At 45.3% G+C, this 19,805-nt stretch overlaps 1 protein-coding gene across 2 annotated transcripts in view; it reads right to left on the reverse strand.

Moving 5' to 3' along the window:
• The window catches only part of MAP1B (microtubule associated protein 1B), a 90,525-nt gene that overhangs the window by 16,454 nt on the left and 54,266 nt on the right, over positions 1–19,805 (reverse strand). Inside the window, exons 1-3 of one of the 2 annotated variants that reach the window (XM_079794208.1) lie at positions 11,428–11,683; positions 8,385–8,467; positions 5,626–5,766 (exon numbers count right to left, since the gene is read on the reverse strand). In XM_079794208.1, the coding sequence (XP_079650334.1) occupies positions 5,626–5,757 (132 nt within the window). In that variant the 5' untranslated portion in view covers positions 5,758–5,766; positions 8,385–8,467; positions 11,428–11,683. Of the gene's footprint in view, positions 1–5,625; positions 5,767–8,384; positions 8,468–11,427; positions 11,684–19,805 lie in introns of those variants that run through there. The other variant, XM_079794207.1, reaches the window with a different exon arrangement.

The following is a 19,805-nucleotide window of genomic DNA, read 5'->3' on the forward strand; positions in this document are numbered from 1 at the left end:
TTTGGCTACAGCAAAGCTCATAAATCAGCCCAGAGATTCAAAAGAGCTCTTGACCTTGAAGGTAAATTAGGAAGGGCAAAGCAAAGATTCCATGTGGTTCAGACTTCTCTAAGCCAGCAGGTTTGAACTCTCACCTTCTAGTTTTAGGGTGATTTCCTCTGTCTCATACAACCTTATGGAAACCAATATTTGAGGCTACTAGTGCGTGTGCATAGAGTATTTTATAGAATCTGATTTTTTTCTACCTAAGATTGCAGTAAAATAGCCATTTTTGTTTTGTTATGTCTATTTGTCCCACATTTCATATGAAGGGTCTCAAAATAGCAAAATAATAAATCTTTGATTTTGCTGTTTCCTCTGATTTGACCATCTCCTATAAAAAGGATAGGAATCAACTATTTTGGAAGCTAAGAAAACTAAAAAAGTCAAAGGTAACCATCCTGGTAATTGTTGCTCAAATTATTTTTTTGGCCAAAGCAAACATGAATACTACATATGGTTTCTTGTCCAATAATTAGGCATAGACCTTCATCGCCACCACTATAGCACAATTAGGAGTCTCTCAATCCTAATTTTCACACAGAGCACATGCAAACTATTCATGTTTTAGAATACATTTTAGAGGAGAAATCTAGGCTAACTCAACTGCTGACTCTTTTTTTTTTTCAACTGCTGACTCTTTAACAGTGAAATTTTAAATTTTCGTCTATTTTAATTTTTGAAATTCCACCCTAACTAAAGACTGTGGCAGCCCAAGGATTTGATCCTGTGTGTAGGAGGTATTCAATCACTAGCTCTTTTTATAAGACTTGTAATCACCAAGTTCAAAGAGTAGGTAAAAGGACTTGAGGAATACCTCCCCACCTTACATCTTTTCACCTCTATCCAGACAGCCTATAAAATGAAGGAAATGACCCCAAAAGAAAACAAGGTTGCAGAGAATTCTGAGGAAATCAAGGGCAGTGAAAAACAGCAAAGAGGCTGGCGAATGGGAAACTATGTTTTATGGAAGAAACAGAAAAAGTCAGCATTGCTGGACAGGTTTCTTTTCAGAGAGGGAAAACCCCGTCTCTCGGAAGAAGAAGCGGCAGGATGAGACAAGAATGCAGAGACTGAGCTAGAAAGACCCCTTCAAGAAGGAGAGACGAATGGAATAGGTAAAGAGGCACAACTACTACAGCAAGCGTGTCAAACTCAAAGGCTAACATGGCCAAATAAACCCTGTGGGCCGCGAGTTTGACATGCTTGTACTATACACTTGGAGCTACACAGAGGAAATGAAATCCCTGCTTCCCCCAAGCGGCCCCCAGGCCTCTACTCCAACATACACCCTAGAGACCAAGCACCTCAAGGGCAAAGATTGGGTCTTACAAGTGTCCAGACCATAGTGGCACTCAATCAACGTTCACTCAATTGTGGAATGAGAGCAACAATGAGGATCCAACTAGCGAGCAGTGGCAAGGGAACTTGTGATGAGGTCTTAGATTAGGAAACTGAGGCTTCTAAGAGATTGGAAATCATCATCAAAGTAAATGGTAGCTATTATAGCACAATATACGAAAAGTTCCTGAATTGGAGGAAACACACCTTCTATCTCTCTCTGTATCATAGTTATCTATGTTTCCCCAACGTATCATCAGATTCAACAGATGTTTGTTGAACTGCACTGAACTTCATCAATTCAATACGTGCTGTCTTCCTGGAGTGGACACTTGAGAAGTGACATGAGCCTGCTCATACTTCTCAAGCACACTGATTGCTACCCTCCCCTGGTTCTTACAAAGATGGATGAGACATGACTGGAAGAAATATTGCTCGGGGAAAAGATGGTCTTTTTGTCAATTTCTTTTTCTAATTAAATGCAGGCATACTGGAAAAGGAAGGAAGATAGAGGAAATAAATTACTTTAGTGCAGATAATATTAATGAAATATGATTTGAATTTCTAAGCCATGGCCTCCTAACTACATTTCCTTTTTGATTAGGTTACTTGCTTGGCTAATGAGGAAATACAGTGGACTGCGTAACTCTGCAAGACATTTAACAGGATTTCTGAACAGTGTGGTAGCAAAATCAGGTGGATTTGTACCAAGCTATGTATACAGTGCTGCTTAGTGTCAACCTGGGAAGAGGTGTATGGTGGGCTGCCTCAGGGCTCAGTTATGTCCTGTTGAGTATTGACCTGGATAAAAATGAAGACATGATTATCAAATCTGTGATGGCATGAGAATGAGAGGCATGGCAAAATGTGGGATGGCAGAGTTAAGACATTTACAAAAGCTCTGGACATTAGGATGATGATGACTAAGTCAACTGTGACAGGATGGTGTTCTAAAGGGATAAATGTGAGGTCCAATAAACCAGCTGGCTAAAGTGCAGGATTTGGAGACGTGGCTTAACAAGAATATCCATAGAAAAGACTCAGGCATTTTATTTGACAGTCAAATGGATTTATCATAAAGCTACAGAAGCTTAAACTTCAAGGCCCCTCACTGGCATGGGCACCTCCAAAAGCCCTGTACTTAATTATATATTAATAATTTTATTTTATTTTTCTTAAAAGGAGCCCCCAAATTATGTAATTACAGAGCTCCTCAAAGCCTGCATCCTCTCCCCATTGATATTTAATTGTGGATGGTAACAGTCAAAAATTACTTTTAGATTTACTTAATAGAAGACTGTATTGAAAACTATAGTCATCGGCTCTCACAACACACCTGGTCAATGACTCTTGGAGTATGGTGTCCAGTGTGAGTCATGGCATTTTAGAGAAACTAGACCATAAACAAACAAGCAAACAATTTGAAAGAGGTCACCTTGCTGGCTCCTTCTTGGCCTTAACCTCTCTTCTAATACATTGCTCCTTCTAAATTACTACATCTACTTTTTCATATGCTGATGGCTACCAAATTAACATATCCAGCCCAACTCTTAGTTCTCTGAGCTCTGGACTCATGTATCCAACTTGGTGTCTGATAACACCAAGGCACTAAAGCATGACCAAGACTGAACTCACCTGAAGCTCAAAATGCACTGATAATTATATTTTTAAATCCTTTTTCTTTAAAACAACAACATCAAAAAAAAAAAAAAAAAAAAAAAACAACAACAACAAAAAACTATTCTCATCCAAAAATGTATCATTTTTGTTTTTCCAAAACTGTGTTTTTGATTTCTCTGGAGTGATGAGTAGGTATCAAGGACTGGATAAAAGGGGGAAAAACTGGACCTTTAAGGTCCCTTTGTTAGTGAGTCATTCTATACTCAAGCCCTTGTTCCAGTGCAACTACAGGCAATCATAGCTCTAACAGGCTGGTAACCATTGGTCCTGTCCAGCGATTTTCAACCCACTGTAGCAGCCTTTCTTCAAAGTCTACAATGCCAAAGGAATAAAGGCTGAGTTGCTCTGATTGTGGCAAGAGGGAAAGAGTGAATTCTACCCAATATTCTCCCCTCTCTTGTCTTCCCCCACCAGCCCTGACACCACTGATCTAGTCTGTTAGGGAGAACTCCAAAGACCCTTTTTTGTTGCATATAACTTTCTCCAAAATAATTGGGTGGTGTTATGGGGCAAGCAGAAGAGACTATGGCAGAGTTTCTGGCCTAAAGGACACCTGGCTAAGTATAATAAAGGTGTATGCCCTTCAGAGCCCATCCCAGTGATTTCAAACCCTGGGAATCTGCCCTTCCACAGAACTCACATTCTTCATTTAAGGCTGGTTCTTTTTCTTTGGTAATTAGGGGTAAATTCTAATATGTGCAGAGCCTATTGTGCTAAAATTCTACTTTGTGGGCTAATAAAAAAACGATTTAAGCAGCAATTTCATAACACTATGCCTTATTTAAAGAGAGAGAGAGGGCTCTTATTTGGGGTCAGATGGATGAATTATGATACCTCCTTATTTAAGATTTGGGCAATGACAAACCCTTTTCTTTACATTCCTCCTTTGTTCGATTTTACAGCAAAGTCAAACCAATGACGTGGGATAGAAGCCAGCCACCAGAAACTAATTGCAGAACTGCACAGGCATGCAGGGGAGGCGCCCAGGCATATAAATGAGCTGAGGGTCAGGCTAAACTCAGGCCAGTGCACCACCCACCCGGGCTATTAGGCCACAGGGCAATTTCCAGGCCTCTACAGCTCTCTCCCTTCCCCGGGGCAAGGTGCTGATAATGGGTGCAACCTCTGACCTACCGGACAAGTGCCCTCAGATATAATACGCACTGGAGAACGCAATCTTGCAAAAGATTCTGACTTTAAAGCGATCCCGCATCCGTTTTGGGGTGGCAGGTAGAGTGAGAATTGTAGTTCTAGACTGGAATTTCACTGCAATGAACAAAAGCCTTTCCACTGTGTGGGTGCAAAAGATATGCCTTAGAGGGAGACAGATCACAGCCTCTGGAGAAAGACGGGGCCCTGTGACCCCTTCTCGCTGTGAGGAGCCAGGACTGCCTGCCTCCGGATCCAGATGACAACGCTAAGTAAAACGTTCCTTTGCATTTTGTTATCCCTCCTCCCCCCGTGGGTAGGGAGTGAAACATAGTTCTGTCATCTGCCCAGTCTTTTTATAGAAGCCTCCAGGTGAGCCAAATGAAGCTGGGCAGTTTATTTACAGCTCTGGCCAGTGATGAAAAGTACACAGAGACCTCTCTGTGAAGCGCAGCCTACGGAAGATTAAATGCAGAAAGACAGATGGCCCTTCACGACACCCAGGAGGCCGAGAGGCCGCCATCTCAGGAAGATGGTTTTAAATAGATGTGGTAACTCCTCCTGTCAGCACACCCCTCAACCCTCCAAGTGGAAATCTGCTATCAGCTGCCGACAGGCCCCAACCTGCTGCGGTGACAACCCTGAATGTGTCTGTAACGACTATAAACAAATAAACAGAATGAAAGAGGCACATTCCTTTGGAAAGAGAAGTTGCCCAGCCAGGATAAATTCTCCAGCAGACACAACCAAATCAAAATCTTCACTCGGATGCTCCCAAATCCCACTATCCTCATCTAGTTTTCAATACCTCTCATGTATCATCCTTGAATAAGATACACCCATCAGAAATATTAAAGACCCAGCTTCAGTCCAGCTTCTTCAACCCCCTTTTTCTTGGAGCATGAATGTGAACCATGAACCTGCCCCATTTCCCTACTTGTAGCCCTTTCTTGAACCCTCTCTTTTGGGGGCTGTTCAAACAGCCCAAACATTGGGAAAAGTAAAAGAAATCAGAAATAATTAGATCAGGGAAAGGAAGTTCAAGCACTGAAAGAGATCAGGGGTGATTAAATCCTACCGAAAGTCCAAAGGATTTTTGGAATATTCTTTCAGAAAACAGGAAACCTGGGTTTTCCTTTGGGCCCTCATTTCAAATGTTTCCATCTTTTTTGCCATCCGTAAAATGTTGACTGTTCCAACACCCATCCATCTGACTCTTGGGCCATAAGAATGCTTCCGATTAATTATAGATGAGTGCTCTAAATTCTTTTGGTGATGAGTCACGGTTTGGCTTATTTCAAAGGAGGTGTGACATTCCCTCCCCTTCTTCTTCTAGGGTGCTTTCAAAGAGCAGCCTGAGGCTACAACAGTAACAAAGCAATTATAAAGCTTAGATACTCCCAGACAGGAGCCCACCTCTTGATCGGTGAAAATTTCTATGAAGTTCTGGAAGGAGAAAGAGCCGGACTGGAGAATGAGCTCTCCAGTATTTTCAAAGCACTGCCCCGTCAGCACGAGCAGCTTGTGTCGAGCAGCGTCGGTGATCATCAAGCGCACCTGAAACAAAGCACAGGCAACAGGAGTCACGGCAGCTCCGACGTCCCACCTCAGGACAGGGCTAGCCCTGGGAATGCTCGAAGTTGATTACCAACAAAAACCATTCATTCCCTGGTTATTCATTTCCCCCCTGGGGTGTTGGACAGAGCCAATGACTGTGGTCATCAGATGGCCCATGAACGCGATTTTCCAAGTTTGGCTACAGCCAAGACAGTAGCGGTGGTTGACCTTCTCTCCCTAGTTTCCTTGTCTCTTTCAAAGCAGCCTCCATAGCTGGTGATCATTTGTTCCACAGCTGTGTCTGCTAGCAGCTCGTGGTCTGAGCCTTATGACTATCTCACAGGCTGAGTCACCAAGTACAGTCCAGGTCCCACCACTGCTGCCTCAGGAAACAGGTTCCCAACTAGGGTCCCAAGTCAGCCCCTCCCACGCAGGATCCCCTTCCTTCCAAGCCACACACCAAACACACAGCTCCAAATGCAGCCTACAGTGGGATCAGCCAGGTACCCAACCTTGAACATAAACAAAAGACTGCCCCTGAATGGGACCTTTTAAACAGGACTGTAAATGGTTTGCACTAAAGAACTCTGTGAACCTGAGGTAGCAGGTCGTCAGCCTATCCTTTAGCAGAAATGCTGCCCTAAGCCCCAAGGTAATCATTCTATGCCAATTCCACTCAGGGGGTGGGGGGGGACACAAAGATAAACAGGCCACGAGGATCCATCCCCCCCCCCAAAAAAAACCGTAGTCTAATCAAGGAAACGCACATATACTGAAGTAATTATTCCAGCCCCATCTGTTCCACAAGCAAGCCTGAATTCCTTAAAGAAATTCTCTATTTTTTTCCCTTTTCCATGTCTCACAGATGTCTGGCTGGGTATACAGCTTTTTTCAAATTGTATTTCACTTCCTGATTCTGTTAGTCAGAGAGAGAGATAGCCCATCACTTGCCTCAACTTTGTACCTTAATGGATTGTCAGAAAGGTCCAAGAGGACCTGCTAATCTGAAGCAGGAGGAAGTGGGATCAAAGCAGGCTACATAATGCCCAGCCGGTGTGGCTCAGTGTTTGAACGTCGACTTATGAACTAGAAGGTCAGGATTCTATTCCTGCTCAGGGCACATGCCCAGATTTCGGGCTCAATCCCCAAGAGGCAGCCAATCAATGATTCTCTCTCATCAGTGATGTTTATATCTCCCCCTTTCCCTTCCTCTCTAAAATAAACAAAAAATATATTTGGGAAAAAAAAAAAAAAGGCTTCATAATGATAGCCCAAAAGGGGAAGCAACTCAAACCCATAACTAATCAACGGACAAACAAAATGTGGTATATCCATACAATGGAATAGTATTCAGCCATAAGAAGAAATAAAGTACTGATATATGCTACAATGTGGATGAATCTTGAAAACATTATGCTAAATGAAATAAGCCAGGCACAAAGGGCCACATAGTGTATGATTCCCATTACCCCAAAAATTTAGAATAGGTAAACCCATAGAGGCAAAAAGTAGGTGAAATAGTTGCTAGCAGTTGGGGGGAATGGGGAGTAACTGCTAATGTGTTCAGGATTTTTGGGGGGTGATATCCTGAAATTAATGGGGATAGTTGTACAACTTTGTGAACATACTAAAACCCACCAAATTACACACTTTTTCAAAGCATGAACTTTATGGTATGTGAGTGGCATGGATGTAAAATATCTCGATTTTTTTTTTTTTTTAAAAAGGCTATAATCACAGAGATGCTCAAAGCATCTTCAGGTAATGCAGTCCCTCCCCCTCCCCAGGGCCTATAGCTACTTCAATGTCCAAGAAGCAACTCAATAAAGGAAACAGTAAATGAAGATATACCCACTCCTCTGGCCTAGGTCCCCAGAGATTCTTGGCTTCAGCCAAGTTCTTATCGTCTAGTGGGCTCTGAAATAACCCGTTACTCTCTCTGGCAAAAATTTCATATGTGGAAACAGTAATATTATTAATCAGAATAGCCAGTTTATATTTCAGTTGTTATGTGCCGTGCCGTGTTCTAAGTGCTTCACATTTCTAAGCACCTCATTAAATATGAAAATTAAATGTAAGCACTGTATAATCTCCATTTCACAGAGGTGGCCGTGGAGGCAAGAGACAGTCAATACCCTTCCCAAGGCCACCAGCCAATGAGTGGAAGAACCCAGGCAATCGGCACCACGGGCCATGCTCCTGACCGCCACGCTCCCCTGACTCTCAACAGTGATAAGGGATTGAGCAGGAGAGAGCTGAAGGGGCTCGCATCTGAGATGCCGTTCTTCTTCAAATGTGGGTCCTGGATGTCCCAGCCTGAGGGCTTGCCATCTATTTCCCCTGCTGCACCCTAGCAGAGTCCGTCCCAGCAGCACACCCTCCACGTACACACAAGATTTCTACCCACTAGCCTCAAAGAAATATTCCAGTTCCAGAACGTTCTTCCACTTTGTCCTTATTGGGAAGGGCAGTCTGGAGTGGTGTTGACACAAAGAACCAGCATCCTGGACCAATTTCTCTCCCATCTCCCTATCCGCCACCTGCCCCAGTGCCTCCTGTCAGCTGGGTCCTGTAGCTGTGTGAGGCCCTGCCCAGACCCCGCAGAGCTGAATGCCCACCTCAGTGCTGACTGCTTCGTCTGAAGGGTTGATCAGGACCACTGTTTCTAACACGTCACTTCGGTGATGAAGGATCTTTTGTCCTGCAGGCACAAAAACACAGACAAAAGAGGAGACCTTTAGCTTTTCCGGATTAAAACCGCCCCGCCTGCTTCTGGGGCAGCTGAAGCATTTCTGCTTCTGACGAGGCACTGCAGCAGGATTCTCCACGTCGCCTGGGGAAACACAATCGGTGTTACTAAACAAGAGTGTGCAGGCCCCCGCACGTTCCTCCAGGAACGGGGTCTGTGTGGTCTGGGGCTCCTCAGGCTCTCATCACCCCCTCGTTTTCAAGGTTGATCACCAGGCTGCCTGTGGGTTAATGGCAATTTTCATCTGAGACAGGGGTGCATGCCAGGAAAACTCAACGGGGCTCTTGACATTTCCTTTCTCATGGTAATTGGGGATGTTTCTGCGTATCAGCCTTTCTTCTGGTGAGAACGGTGCTGAGATTAATTGGGAGCCTTATTGTGAAATGAATGACATCCAGAAACCCCGGCTAACAATTAGCCCAACAAGCAGAATGGCTGTCTGAGGCAGGCTTACAGTCTGTTGGGGTATTCATTCATTAATGCTCTTGCTCATAGAAAAGTGGAGAAACTGTGAGCAAATGAAAAGTGGAGAACAACCCTCCTGCTGGACAGGGAACAGCACAGCAAGGTGCTGTGGGAAGGAAGAAGCCTGTTGAAGGGGGGCTGGAATTCTGAAGTGTTTGTGGCCCCACACCCCTGACTTCCCACACCTTAGAGGTTTTAGGGTGTCCTGTGGCTAAAACCAGCCGAAGTGGACTGAGGCCTATGGATGACCTACAAAGGCTCCCCCTCCTTGGACAATGAGATGAAAGTGATCAGGCGACGTGTGGCCAGCGTGGGTGATATATGCTCTGCCAATCGATGAGGGACAAAGAAAGACAAGTGAGAGGGAGACACATGGTTGGGAGGGGAGACAAGAACATGTGTGCTGATTGAAGTACAACGAAACTTGGATAAATGGGAGGAAATGGAATAGAATCTCAGGGAGAGAGATACCAAAGGAGAGATGTACAAGAAGAGAGAATGACCAAAAAGCAACTGTTTTCCAGGAAAACTATTGGTGTTTCTTCAAAAAGCTAAAATAGAACTACTATATGACCCAGGTATTCCACTCCTAGGTGAATTAAAAGTGGGAATTTGAACAGATACTACTTGTATGCCAATGTTCATTGCAGCATTATTCACAATAGCCAAAAGGTGGAGACAACCAAATGTCCACCCATGGTTGAAACAACATATGGTATACCCAACCAAAGGAATATTACTCAGCCATGAAAAGGAATGAAGTTCTGAAACATACAACAACAAGGATGAACCCTTAAAATATTATGCTAAATGAAGCCAGACACTGAGGGACAAATACTGTATAATGTCACTTACATGTAATGTCGAGAATAAGCAAATTCATAGAGTCAGAGAGCAAATTAGAAGTTACCAGAGGCTGGGAGGGAGGGACTGGAGAGTTACTGCCTAATGAGTACAGAGTTTCTGTTTGAGGTGATGAAAAAATTTTGGAAATAGAGGTGACGGTTACACAACATTGTGAATGTAATTAATGCCACTAAATTGTACATTTAAAGATGATTAAAATGACAAACTTTATGTTTTCTATATATTTTACCAGAACTTAAAAAATTAATAATGTAATAATGCCAAAACCTATTAAATAGTACACTTTAAATGGGTGAATTGTATGGCATGCGAATCTCAATAAAGAGGTTACAGGGGGAAAAAAAGCAGTCCAGGATACACAGCTTAGTTAGGGCTTTTCCCCTTCATCTCATCAGGGACTAGCACTACTATGGAAACAGCGGCATGATGAAATACCACCACTGCATCATCAAGCCTGTTCCTTCCATTGTCTTCTCTTTCCTAACTGTAACATTTCCCAGTAGACCCCGCATCAGACATGGAAGAAGCCCAAACTAAACATTAATGATGTCAGGCACTGTTCTAAGCACTGCACATGTACCAACTCACTTAATCCCCAGAAGAGCTCAAGAATTGAGGTGCCATGTCTCCTTTTACTATAAGGACAATGAAGTCTACAGAAGACAATTAACTAGCCCAAAGTCACACAACTAGTAAGTGGTCGAGCCAGGGCCCAAACAATGCACAGGCATTAAATGCCAAGGAAGAGCTAGGGAAAATCCAGAGGAATAAAATCAGAAATGTGCTTAAAGAAGCAAGAAGCATCAGGAGAAGAATATTAGCAAAAGTAATAAAAAAAAAAAAAAAGGTGGCAGGACACCCACATAAAAGAGGGTAAATTTAAGAGAAGGTGTGTGATCCTTTACTCCCAATGCCTGAAAATACAGAAACCCCAAAATGGAACAATGTCACACAATTTGAACAGGCGAAGGACTGAGCCTCAAGAAAAATAATTCAACTAAGACATAGGCAAGAACGTTCATTTAGGAATGCCAGAGTCTATAATTTACTGGACGTCGCTTTTTGGCTTGGTTGCTTTTGCTTTTGACAACCATATGCTTTCAAAGCTCACGCAAAAGAATATCCAATTGAATAAGCAAATGATAAAATGACAACCAGCGAAACACAGCAAACCGTCTCCTTTCTAAGTCCTTCCATCCGTGGCCTCCGTGAAACAAAGACTTCAGGGGCTTCAAAGGCACTAAGTGGAGACAAAATTAAGCAAAAGCTTAAAGCCCAGGAGAAATGAAAGGTCGATTCCTTGATCAAACTTTGGACCTGTTTTCAGACAGCATAATGCCACAGTGTGACTGTAGCCATTGCTGTAGGATACTGTAAGAACCCACAAACGCAGACGTGGCTCCTTCCCCAAGAGATGGTAAAGGAATCAGAGCCCCCTTCTTTCCTAAGTGATCTCCACGCTGCCCCAGCTGCTAACGGCATCCTTCCAGATGCACATCTAAGCAACAACCCAGCCTGCCCGAGCCTCGGCCCACCCGGCGTGCCCTTCCTCGGACACTCCCTGGCAGGGGACTTCTTACCATCCACAAGAAGTTCCTTCCCTCTGTGGCTTCATCACTTCCAAACAAAACAAATGCCATGTGACAGTGGCTGTGACCTCTACTCCTTCCAAGTCAATTTTCAGACCTGTTTGCGCAGGATTTCAACGGAGGATGCTCTTTCTGCCCATCTTTGGAAACACTGACACAGACGCGCACCAAAATACCATGGCTGCTCCTTCAACAAAAGCCTTTTTATAGGACTGAATTTGAATGAAGGAGGGGATTTAGAGAGAGAGAGAGACAAGCTTCAAGCTCTTGTCACAGCCCGACTGTTGGCCAGATTCTTCTCCCAACGACGTAACCAGGGGCCGGGCCTTCCTGGCATCCGGCAAGCCCAGGGCCTGCCGGAGGGGCCGGGGCGCTGTGCCCCCATCCCCGCGTCCCCATGGGATGCCAGCTCCTCTGGCAGCAGGCTGCTCTGAGCTCTGGCTGCCTGGACGCTGACAAAGTTGCATATTTGGGGAATGTTTCACACTGGGAAGCGGGCCAGGCATTCTGAAGAGAGGCCGCCTGCCACCCCCGCCTGAAAAGGCCTCATTCAATTGCTTCAAAGAATAAGTTCCCAGGAAAGAAAGACAAGCCGGTTGCAGCCGCTCCCTCCACCATTACCATTATAGATCGCTCTCTCCACCATTACCATTATAGATCGCATGCTACAGAAACAGCTCACGGGGGAACCACTAGGCAGCCCGATGAATAGGTAACTCCCCTCAGCACTGGTCTGAGGGAGGCACAAGCAGGGGTTTGAGATGGAATGACTGTCATCATTGCTTTGATAAGACAGGCTTTGAGGGCCCCCACAAACGCAGTGTAATTGTGAAGGCTCCATCCCAGGGGGGATGGGGAGATTGTTATGTGACACAGAAAAATGGGTCTGCTCCACCTTAGAAACAACAGAGGATGGTCGGGGACCCCCTGAGGCAGCAGGGTCCTTGGAGACAATGAGACTTTTGTCGATATACTGGAAAAGGCCATGCTTGAAACTCCATAAGCCTGTATTTTTCAGTTATTGCTGGGACTTTTTTCCTTTCTGAACATTGAATCTGTCTTTTAAGGTTGGGCTGTTCTAGTGGTTTATGTTTTACTATATTCAGGTGACTCTGAAATCTCTTAAAACGAAATGTTATTTTCTAGGTATATCATTTTTAGGATGCTTATGGGGTCTCTTCAGAGTTTAATATGCATTTAATCTAGTCTCCCTCTCTCCCTCTCCCTCCCTCCTGGTTTATGAAGACGCTGACCACGGCTGGATTCAAAGTCACCCAGTCCTGAGGCACAGCCATCACCAAACCTCCGTAAACTTGGCACCTTCTCTCTTACACAGCTGACCCTTCTCTCCCACACCCATCAGCCCAGAACGCAGTGACTGAAGAGGCTGTAACATCTCTGTCGGGGGCCACAGCAACACCCAAAACTGTCAGCCCAGTTAGGCAGCTGCTGAATGAAACAGCCTGGCCCAACGGAGAGCATGCTGGGCCAAACGCTGCAGCTGCGCTGAGAAAGGGGGAAAGCCCTTGACGAAAATAATAGCTAGTAATGCTAAATAAAGCCTTTTAATCTGTCTTCAAGTGAACGATAACTCTGCATGTCTTAAGGGTAAATATTTAATTTCTATTCCCAGAAGTTTATTTCTATAACTCCCTTTGCCTGCAAAATGAATATATTGCAACATAACCCGGAAATAGGAATTGAAGAAAAAAGAAAGCCTTTGGTAGGTGTTCAGGATGGAAGGGAGAAGACGAGGGGGATCCCGAGTCACTCATGTGGATGGAGGTGACCAGCACTGAGTCGTGGCTGGGCCCCCAGCAGAAGGGCCCTCACGCCCACCTACCTCTGCCCCCGACTCCGCCAGCTCCCGCCGCTGCCCCCTCCTCACCCACCGCCCTTGCCCAGGTGGAACCAGAGTGGATTCTTTTTGGAAAAGGCATCTGACATTGTGACTCAGCATTAGAAAAGCTTCCAGTGTAAAGAAGCAGAAATCTTGGGGTTAAAGAAGTTTGTAGAGTTAGAAAGGGCAATGTGTGGGGTAATGAAGGACTAGGATTATTTAGCTAAAAGTTGGTAGATCAAGAAAAGGTCAGAAGCACAAAATGCGCTGACATTAAAGTCTGTCGTCATTGGGAGGGAGGGAAGGAGAGAGAGAGAGAGAGAGAGAGAGAGAGAGAGAGAGAGAGAGAGAGAAAGAAAATGAGAGAGTGAGAGTTCTTCAACTCTGCCTCTTCACCAAAGTGGATGTGCAAAGAGGAAACATCTCACCTCCAATCCCACATGCAATAAACACTCCCCAAGCCAAAATTCAGATAAATGGGTGAAAGCAAGAAATGACAAGTCCTCAGTGCTGGAACTAAACATTAATTACTAGCAACTCTCCCAGCAGCATTTCATAACAGTCTCTTGTTTGTAATAACACCAGGCCTCCTTTCCGCAGGAATCCACATAATAATGTCAAGCAAGTGTGCTAAGAGGTGGGGCAAGTATGAAGAGAAAGGGTGCTGGTGTGGGGGGAGAGTCACCCGCATCAGCAGTTTCGTAGTGAAGCTCTCTTCTTCAGGAGCCCTCACAGATGCCCTCTCCGTCCCTCACAACCAAGGCCAGGCCCAGAGCAGGCCCTGGCCCAGCCCCCGCCTCGGGACGAGGTCTCCCAGGCTCCCGGAGGGCAGGAGCAAGTCAGGAAGCCTGGCAAACAGCACCAAGGCCTGTTCCCCAGAACCTGCATGGTCTCCCTGCCTCCTTCTATCCCACCTCATCATTTCTAAGCAAGAAAAACAGAGAGAGACCGACGGGGGTGGGGGCGGCGGGGAGGGGCGTGAGCATGGCTTTGGGAGACCACAGTCAGCAGGTCTTTCCCAGGTGCCCAGGGTGAGGGCTCAGAGGAGGGACCAGGTGGAGGGCTGAGGAGCCTGGCCTCACAGAAGCCTCCCCGTGTTCCCTGGCACAAGAAATCACTCCAGACCTGGGGGAGGAATGACCACGAGGCAGGACTAGACAACGTAGCCCCTGGCGTCTCCGAGAAAACACCGGTGCTGGGAGACTTGGTATCTCCTGGTTACACAGGTCCCCAAAGACCAGGTGGCGGCAGAGAACACGAAAGTCAGCTGTTATCCGAGACTGTACAGATCTCCCCTCCAGGGAGGTAAAACTCCTGGCTGGAGGGAGTTTGATTTCCCACGCCCCTACACCCCCACACATCAACGTCAACTTGCTTCCTGTCACATCTGTCTGTTCTTGCAGCTCTGAGCCTGAGGCTGGGAAAAGGGCCCTTCCTAAGCTGTCCCAGAGGCAGCAGGGGACATGGGTAGAAAGACCACAGAAACATGCTGGTTTTCAGGTCACACACACGTTGGAGCACCTTCCATGTGCCTTACTATCCTACCTGGATCAAAATTATAGCTAGGTGCCAGGTGAATGCATGGCCGTGTTTAGTAAGGGCTCCTCATTCTCTGAACACCAGGGAGCCCATTGTTAAGAAGACAGCAGGAAACCCTTTCACGTATAGAGAGCATTTTATCCTTGGATGGTACCTCATTTAATCCTCCTCACATTCCTGTGAAGTGGTGGGGACAAGTATTATTATCCCCGCTTCATGAACCAAAGTTCTAGTGACTTGCTCAAGGCCTCACAGGCTGAGAGAGCAGAACATGGCCAGTCATGACCAAGGCTAAGACATTATTCTTTTCTCCATCTTTTCCTGATTAAAATAAGGGTTTTCAAGGTGTGAGGCCAAGATTCCCCTTTGTAAGAGGTAAACATGCAGCCGGGTCAGCCACTGGTCAGCCAATGCTGCAGAATCGGGGCCCACTCAAGGGCACGCTGGCCTCCCACATGCACCCTGAGGCCAGTTCTCTCTTTGTTTCGGCTGAACAATCAGAGCCCAGTTCTCTCCCACTTTCCCCCTGAGATTCCTGGAAATGGCGTTTCTTTTCTGTTGGAAATAAATTTTGTTGTTTCTGCATTTGTTTCATCTCTGATGTATGTCCCTGCGTGTCATGTAGCTCTCCAAATGTTCAGTGCTTGTTTTTTCAAGAGCATAAGAACTGGAATTCCATTATAACAAGATCAGGAGACTTTGTAAAATAATAATAATAATAAATTAATAAAAACTTTTTTACTGTGATAAGTTGATCATTGCTTGGGAATTAGACTTTTTTCTTTTCTTTTTCTTTTTTTTTATCTTAGATGTCTTTTTGTTACAGAGAATTTAGTTGCTATGGAATTTGCACCTATCCCTTTTTTCTCTATATTTCCTGGAGTTAACTAGTTTTTCTTTTTGTTGTCATTGGTTAGATTTTTCATGTGTCTGCTAGTCCTTCCACCCATCCTTCCCTTGGTTTCTCTGCCATCTTCTGATTTATATTCCTCTGTCTTGTAGATGCCCAGAAAAGCAAACAACTAAATACCCCAGACTTGCAAGGTTCTCTCCTTGTCCTGAACGTGTTCACTACAGGCAGAGACAAACCGAGCCTTCACGTGACAGGCAGGGCAGCCTTGCTCCTGGTGGTACACGGAGGCTCATTTTGCACTTCACATCCCCTCCTGGTCCAACTGCTCACCCCAGGAGAACTTGTGGGGGGTGTGATGCCAGGTGACAATAGGTCTGATTCTTTCCGCAGGGTTCTCATCGCACCCTCTTTCTAAATCCTCTCTTCAGGGGTTTTCTCCTGCCTAATTTATTCTCTTATGTTCTCCCCGAACTCCCCCCCCCACCCCCCTTTTAAAGTCCTCAAGGCAGAGGAATGAGAACTCAGGCCTACAAGGGTTAGCGTGGAAGAGAGTGGAAAAAAGAAGTTTCAGAGAATGTATTAATCTCACTGGTCTTCTCCTGCCTTTCTAAGTGATGCTGTATTTCCTGCTTGTTAAGATGATGTGAATTATTTACAAAGGCCACAGTTTCCTGGAGTTGACTTCAGGCAAATTAGTGCTACCTTCATAAACCAGTATTGGAGATTAAAACATGAATGGGATGCTCTCCCTATCTTGGAGAAAAGATAGTTTAATGGGGAGACCTAAGAGTTTTGACAGTGTCTAATTTGAGAAATGCAAGTCAGAAGTAGTGTTTGATACACAGTGAGAGCTCAGTCAGTATTTGATAAAGGAATCTACACTAATAAAAGAGTAAGATGCAAATTGACCATACCTTTGTGATGCCCACCAGCCAATCAGGAGTAAGTATGCAAATTAATCCAACAATTTGGTTAATTAATCCAACAATTTGGCGGGTTAATTTGCATATGCAGGTGCCGAGTGGCTGGGGGCGGGGCGGGACACTTGTATCGTTGAATGCGTTCCGCACCGCCCCCGGCCACTCCAGGCCTCTGGGCAGTGTGGGAAAGCGAAAAGGCGGCTCCGGCCTGAGCGAAGGCGGTGCTGGCAGCCAGGGAAAGGAAGGCCCATTCTTGCATGAATCTTCATGCATTGGGCCTCTAGGGAATAATAAAAATGGCTAAAATATATTGAATACCTGCCCTGGGTCAGGCCCTGGCCTATGTTCTTGATGTGCGGTTATCGCATTTAATTTGCACATTAAGCCCATAAGGAGAGCACCAGTCCCATCCTACAGGTGAGGAAAATGAGGCATAAGGCAGTTAGGCAACTGCCCAAGAAAGTACATAGTGAAGCTAGGATGGAAACCCAGGTGGTCAGTGCCCAGAGGCCAGGCTCTTAGTTAATACACCATTTTAAAAGGGAGGATGGTGGACAGATGAGAATGAGTTTGGTTTGGGGCACGTTGAGTTTGAGGTCCCTGTGGAGGCTCAGTAGGCAGGCAGAAGTGTGGGTCTGCTGCTGGGCAGGAGGTTGGGCCAGAGGCACAGCTCTGGGAGGCATCAGTGTATTTTCAGTGATACTCTAGGTCTAGGAGAACACAGAAAGAGCCTTTTCCTGAGAACAGTCTTGGGAAACACCATTATGTAAAGGATGGGCAGCCCTGGCCGGTGTGTGGCTCAGTTGGTTGGGCATTGTTCTGTGCCCCGAAAGGTCTCTGGTTCAATTCTTGGTCAGTTCATGGCACATGCCTGGGTTTCGGGCTCGATCCCCAGTAGGTGGCATACAGGAAGCAGCCAATTGATGTTTCACTCTCACACTAATGTTTCTCACTCTCCTTCTCCCTTCCTCTCTCTGTAAAAATCAACTAAAAACATTAAAAAAATAAATAAAAGATGGGCAAAAGCAGGGAAAAGCCCATGAAGGTGATGGAGAAAAGCATGAGAAAAATAATGGTGCCACGCCTTCTTTGCTCACCTTCACCCACAGCCCCAGGTGACCTAGAACCTCAGTACTGTCCTGATTTGCAAACTTAACCCACCTCTGCATACAGGAGAGTGGAGGCAGAATATGCCAAAGACATTATCTAATCCAATAATAACTCTTATCTGCTTTTCAAGTTCAACTCAAAACATACTCACTTTGACCTACATGTCTACTGCTCTGATACAGTGCTTAGCCTGTGGGCCTGGCTTTATTTCCTGTCTGGGAGACATCTGCCTGGTGGAAGAAAATGAGTGTAGGCTGGCAGTTCTCAGAACGTAATATATGACCAATGTCACCCAATAAATTTAAAAGTAAAAGAACATACTATGCCCCACAATCACCTGAGTTGCTCACTGAAAGTGCGGATAAAGGAATGGTCACCCTCAGAAGGTCTGTCTGATTCAGGAGGCAGGGGTGGGGCCTGAGGCTGCATGTCTGCAATCTCTCGGTGATATCGATGGTTCTGGTGCCTTCTTTGAGAAGCCAGACAGGGTAGATGATGCATACGCTACTGATCGATAACAACATAGTAAGTCACCTTATTTAAAATCATCCTCACGTTGTTTTTATGTGATGCTATCCTAATGTCTGAACATACTGCTAGAATTATTTCCCTTGGGAACAATGTGGTCATTAAGGGCTCAAACAACTTTTCCCGGTAAGTATCGATTCCCTAATTATTTGACAGCTTTATCTGACATTTAATTTGCCATCGAACTCCAGCCATTGATCAAATCCAGACAAACGGTTGACCTTTCTTTCTTGTCTGTTAATGTTCAGAACCAAATTATCACACTACTCACCCTCAAAGCCAGCTGCCTTAAAAACAAAAGTCAAATCAATCCCTTTGGTACTGGCTATTGAAAAGGAAACAGGAAAAGAAAAATACAAACAGCTGACATAACAAATATCATACCTAATATCTAATAATTACCAGCCCTTGGAAGCCCTTAGCCCTTGGCCAGAGAAAAATGTCATGAGTTGGTTTTTCCCCAGTAAAGTCCCGAGGGGGCAATGCAACCCAACAGTGGCCGCGCCAGGCTAGGGCATCGCCACCAGCTGGGTGAGCTGCCAGGAAGGGACTTCTAGGGCCGAGATCCTGCCCTGGGAGGAGGAGGCTCAAGGGACCTGAGGTCTGGTCTTAGCTGAAGTGGTGCCTCACCGCCGCCATCTGTAACAAGTAATGGGAGGGCGGATGGATACTCGGGTCCTGTGTTGCGGCCGGTATGAGTAAGTCTGGTCATATCTTTAAAGTATTTGGCATAAAGCCTTAGCCCAGCCCAAAGGAGCTGTGATTTTTTTTCATTTTAGTTTGTTTATTTACTTACTACCTCATTCCGCAGGGGGAGGGGGAGACGGCTCATTCGCACATGCTGATGAAATCAGCACGTGTATATTTCCACTTTCCTCACTGTGCCCGTGTTGTCCGGTCATGGCTGGCTGCTTGGGCTGCCCAGAAAGTACACGCAGTCCTCACGGACCTGGGGCTCCCTTCGCTAGTGCTACAGGGCCAATCTACCCACATGCGGGCCCAGGCCCGGCTCCTCGTTATGTCCCTGTTCTTTGCTCTCAGTTGTGTGTATTGTCTGTTGACCCAGAGAGAGGTTCGACTTACAGCCTTCCACCTACAGGCTTGCAGGTGTTGATGGTTTTGCGAAATAGGACAACTGAAAATATGGACATCCCATAGCTACACCCAAACACCCATTCAGTTTCTAAGTGGGATTTAAGTAGATTGAAATTCAGCTTATAGAAGTGAGTAAATCAGGAATCTACTTTCAGGATCTGAAAAAATATATGCCTGTGTCATACATAAGTAAAAGAAAACACTGTTTAGCTCTTTTTATGTGATTAGGACAAAAAAAAAAAAAAGGTCCAAAAGTGTTAGGAATTGTTTCTATTTGTGTGTTTTTTCCACAAATACACTGAATTCTGCCTCTGGTCATTTGGCCCCTCTTATGATTCCTCAAAGAATTAAAACAGGGCATTTATTAGGAAGGTTTCACTTTGATTTTATATTCAACTACAAGGTCTTCACAAGGTCACCATCAATGGCGTGCCACAGCATATCCCCGTACGATACTTGATCTTTTCCGGGAGCCTGTGGGTGA

The sequence above is a fragment of the Cnephaeus nilssonii genome, assembly GCF_951640355.1.
Source record: "Cnephaeus nilssonii genome assembly, chromosome: 2".
In the NCBI taxonomy this organism is placed as follows: Eukaryota; Metazoa; Chordata; class Mammalia; order Chiroptera; family Vespertilionidae; genus Cnephaeus; species Cnephaeus nilssonii.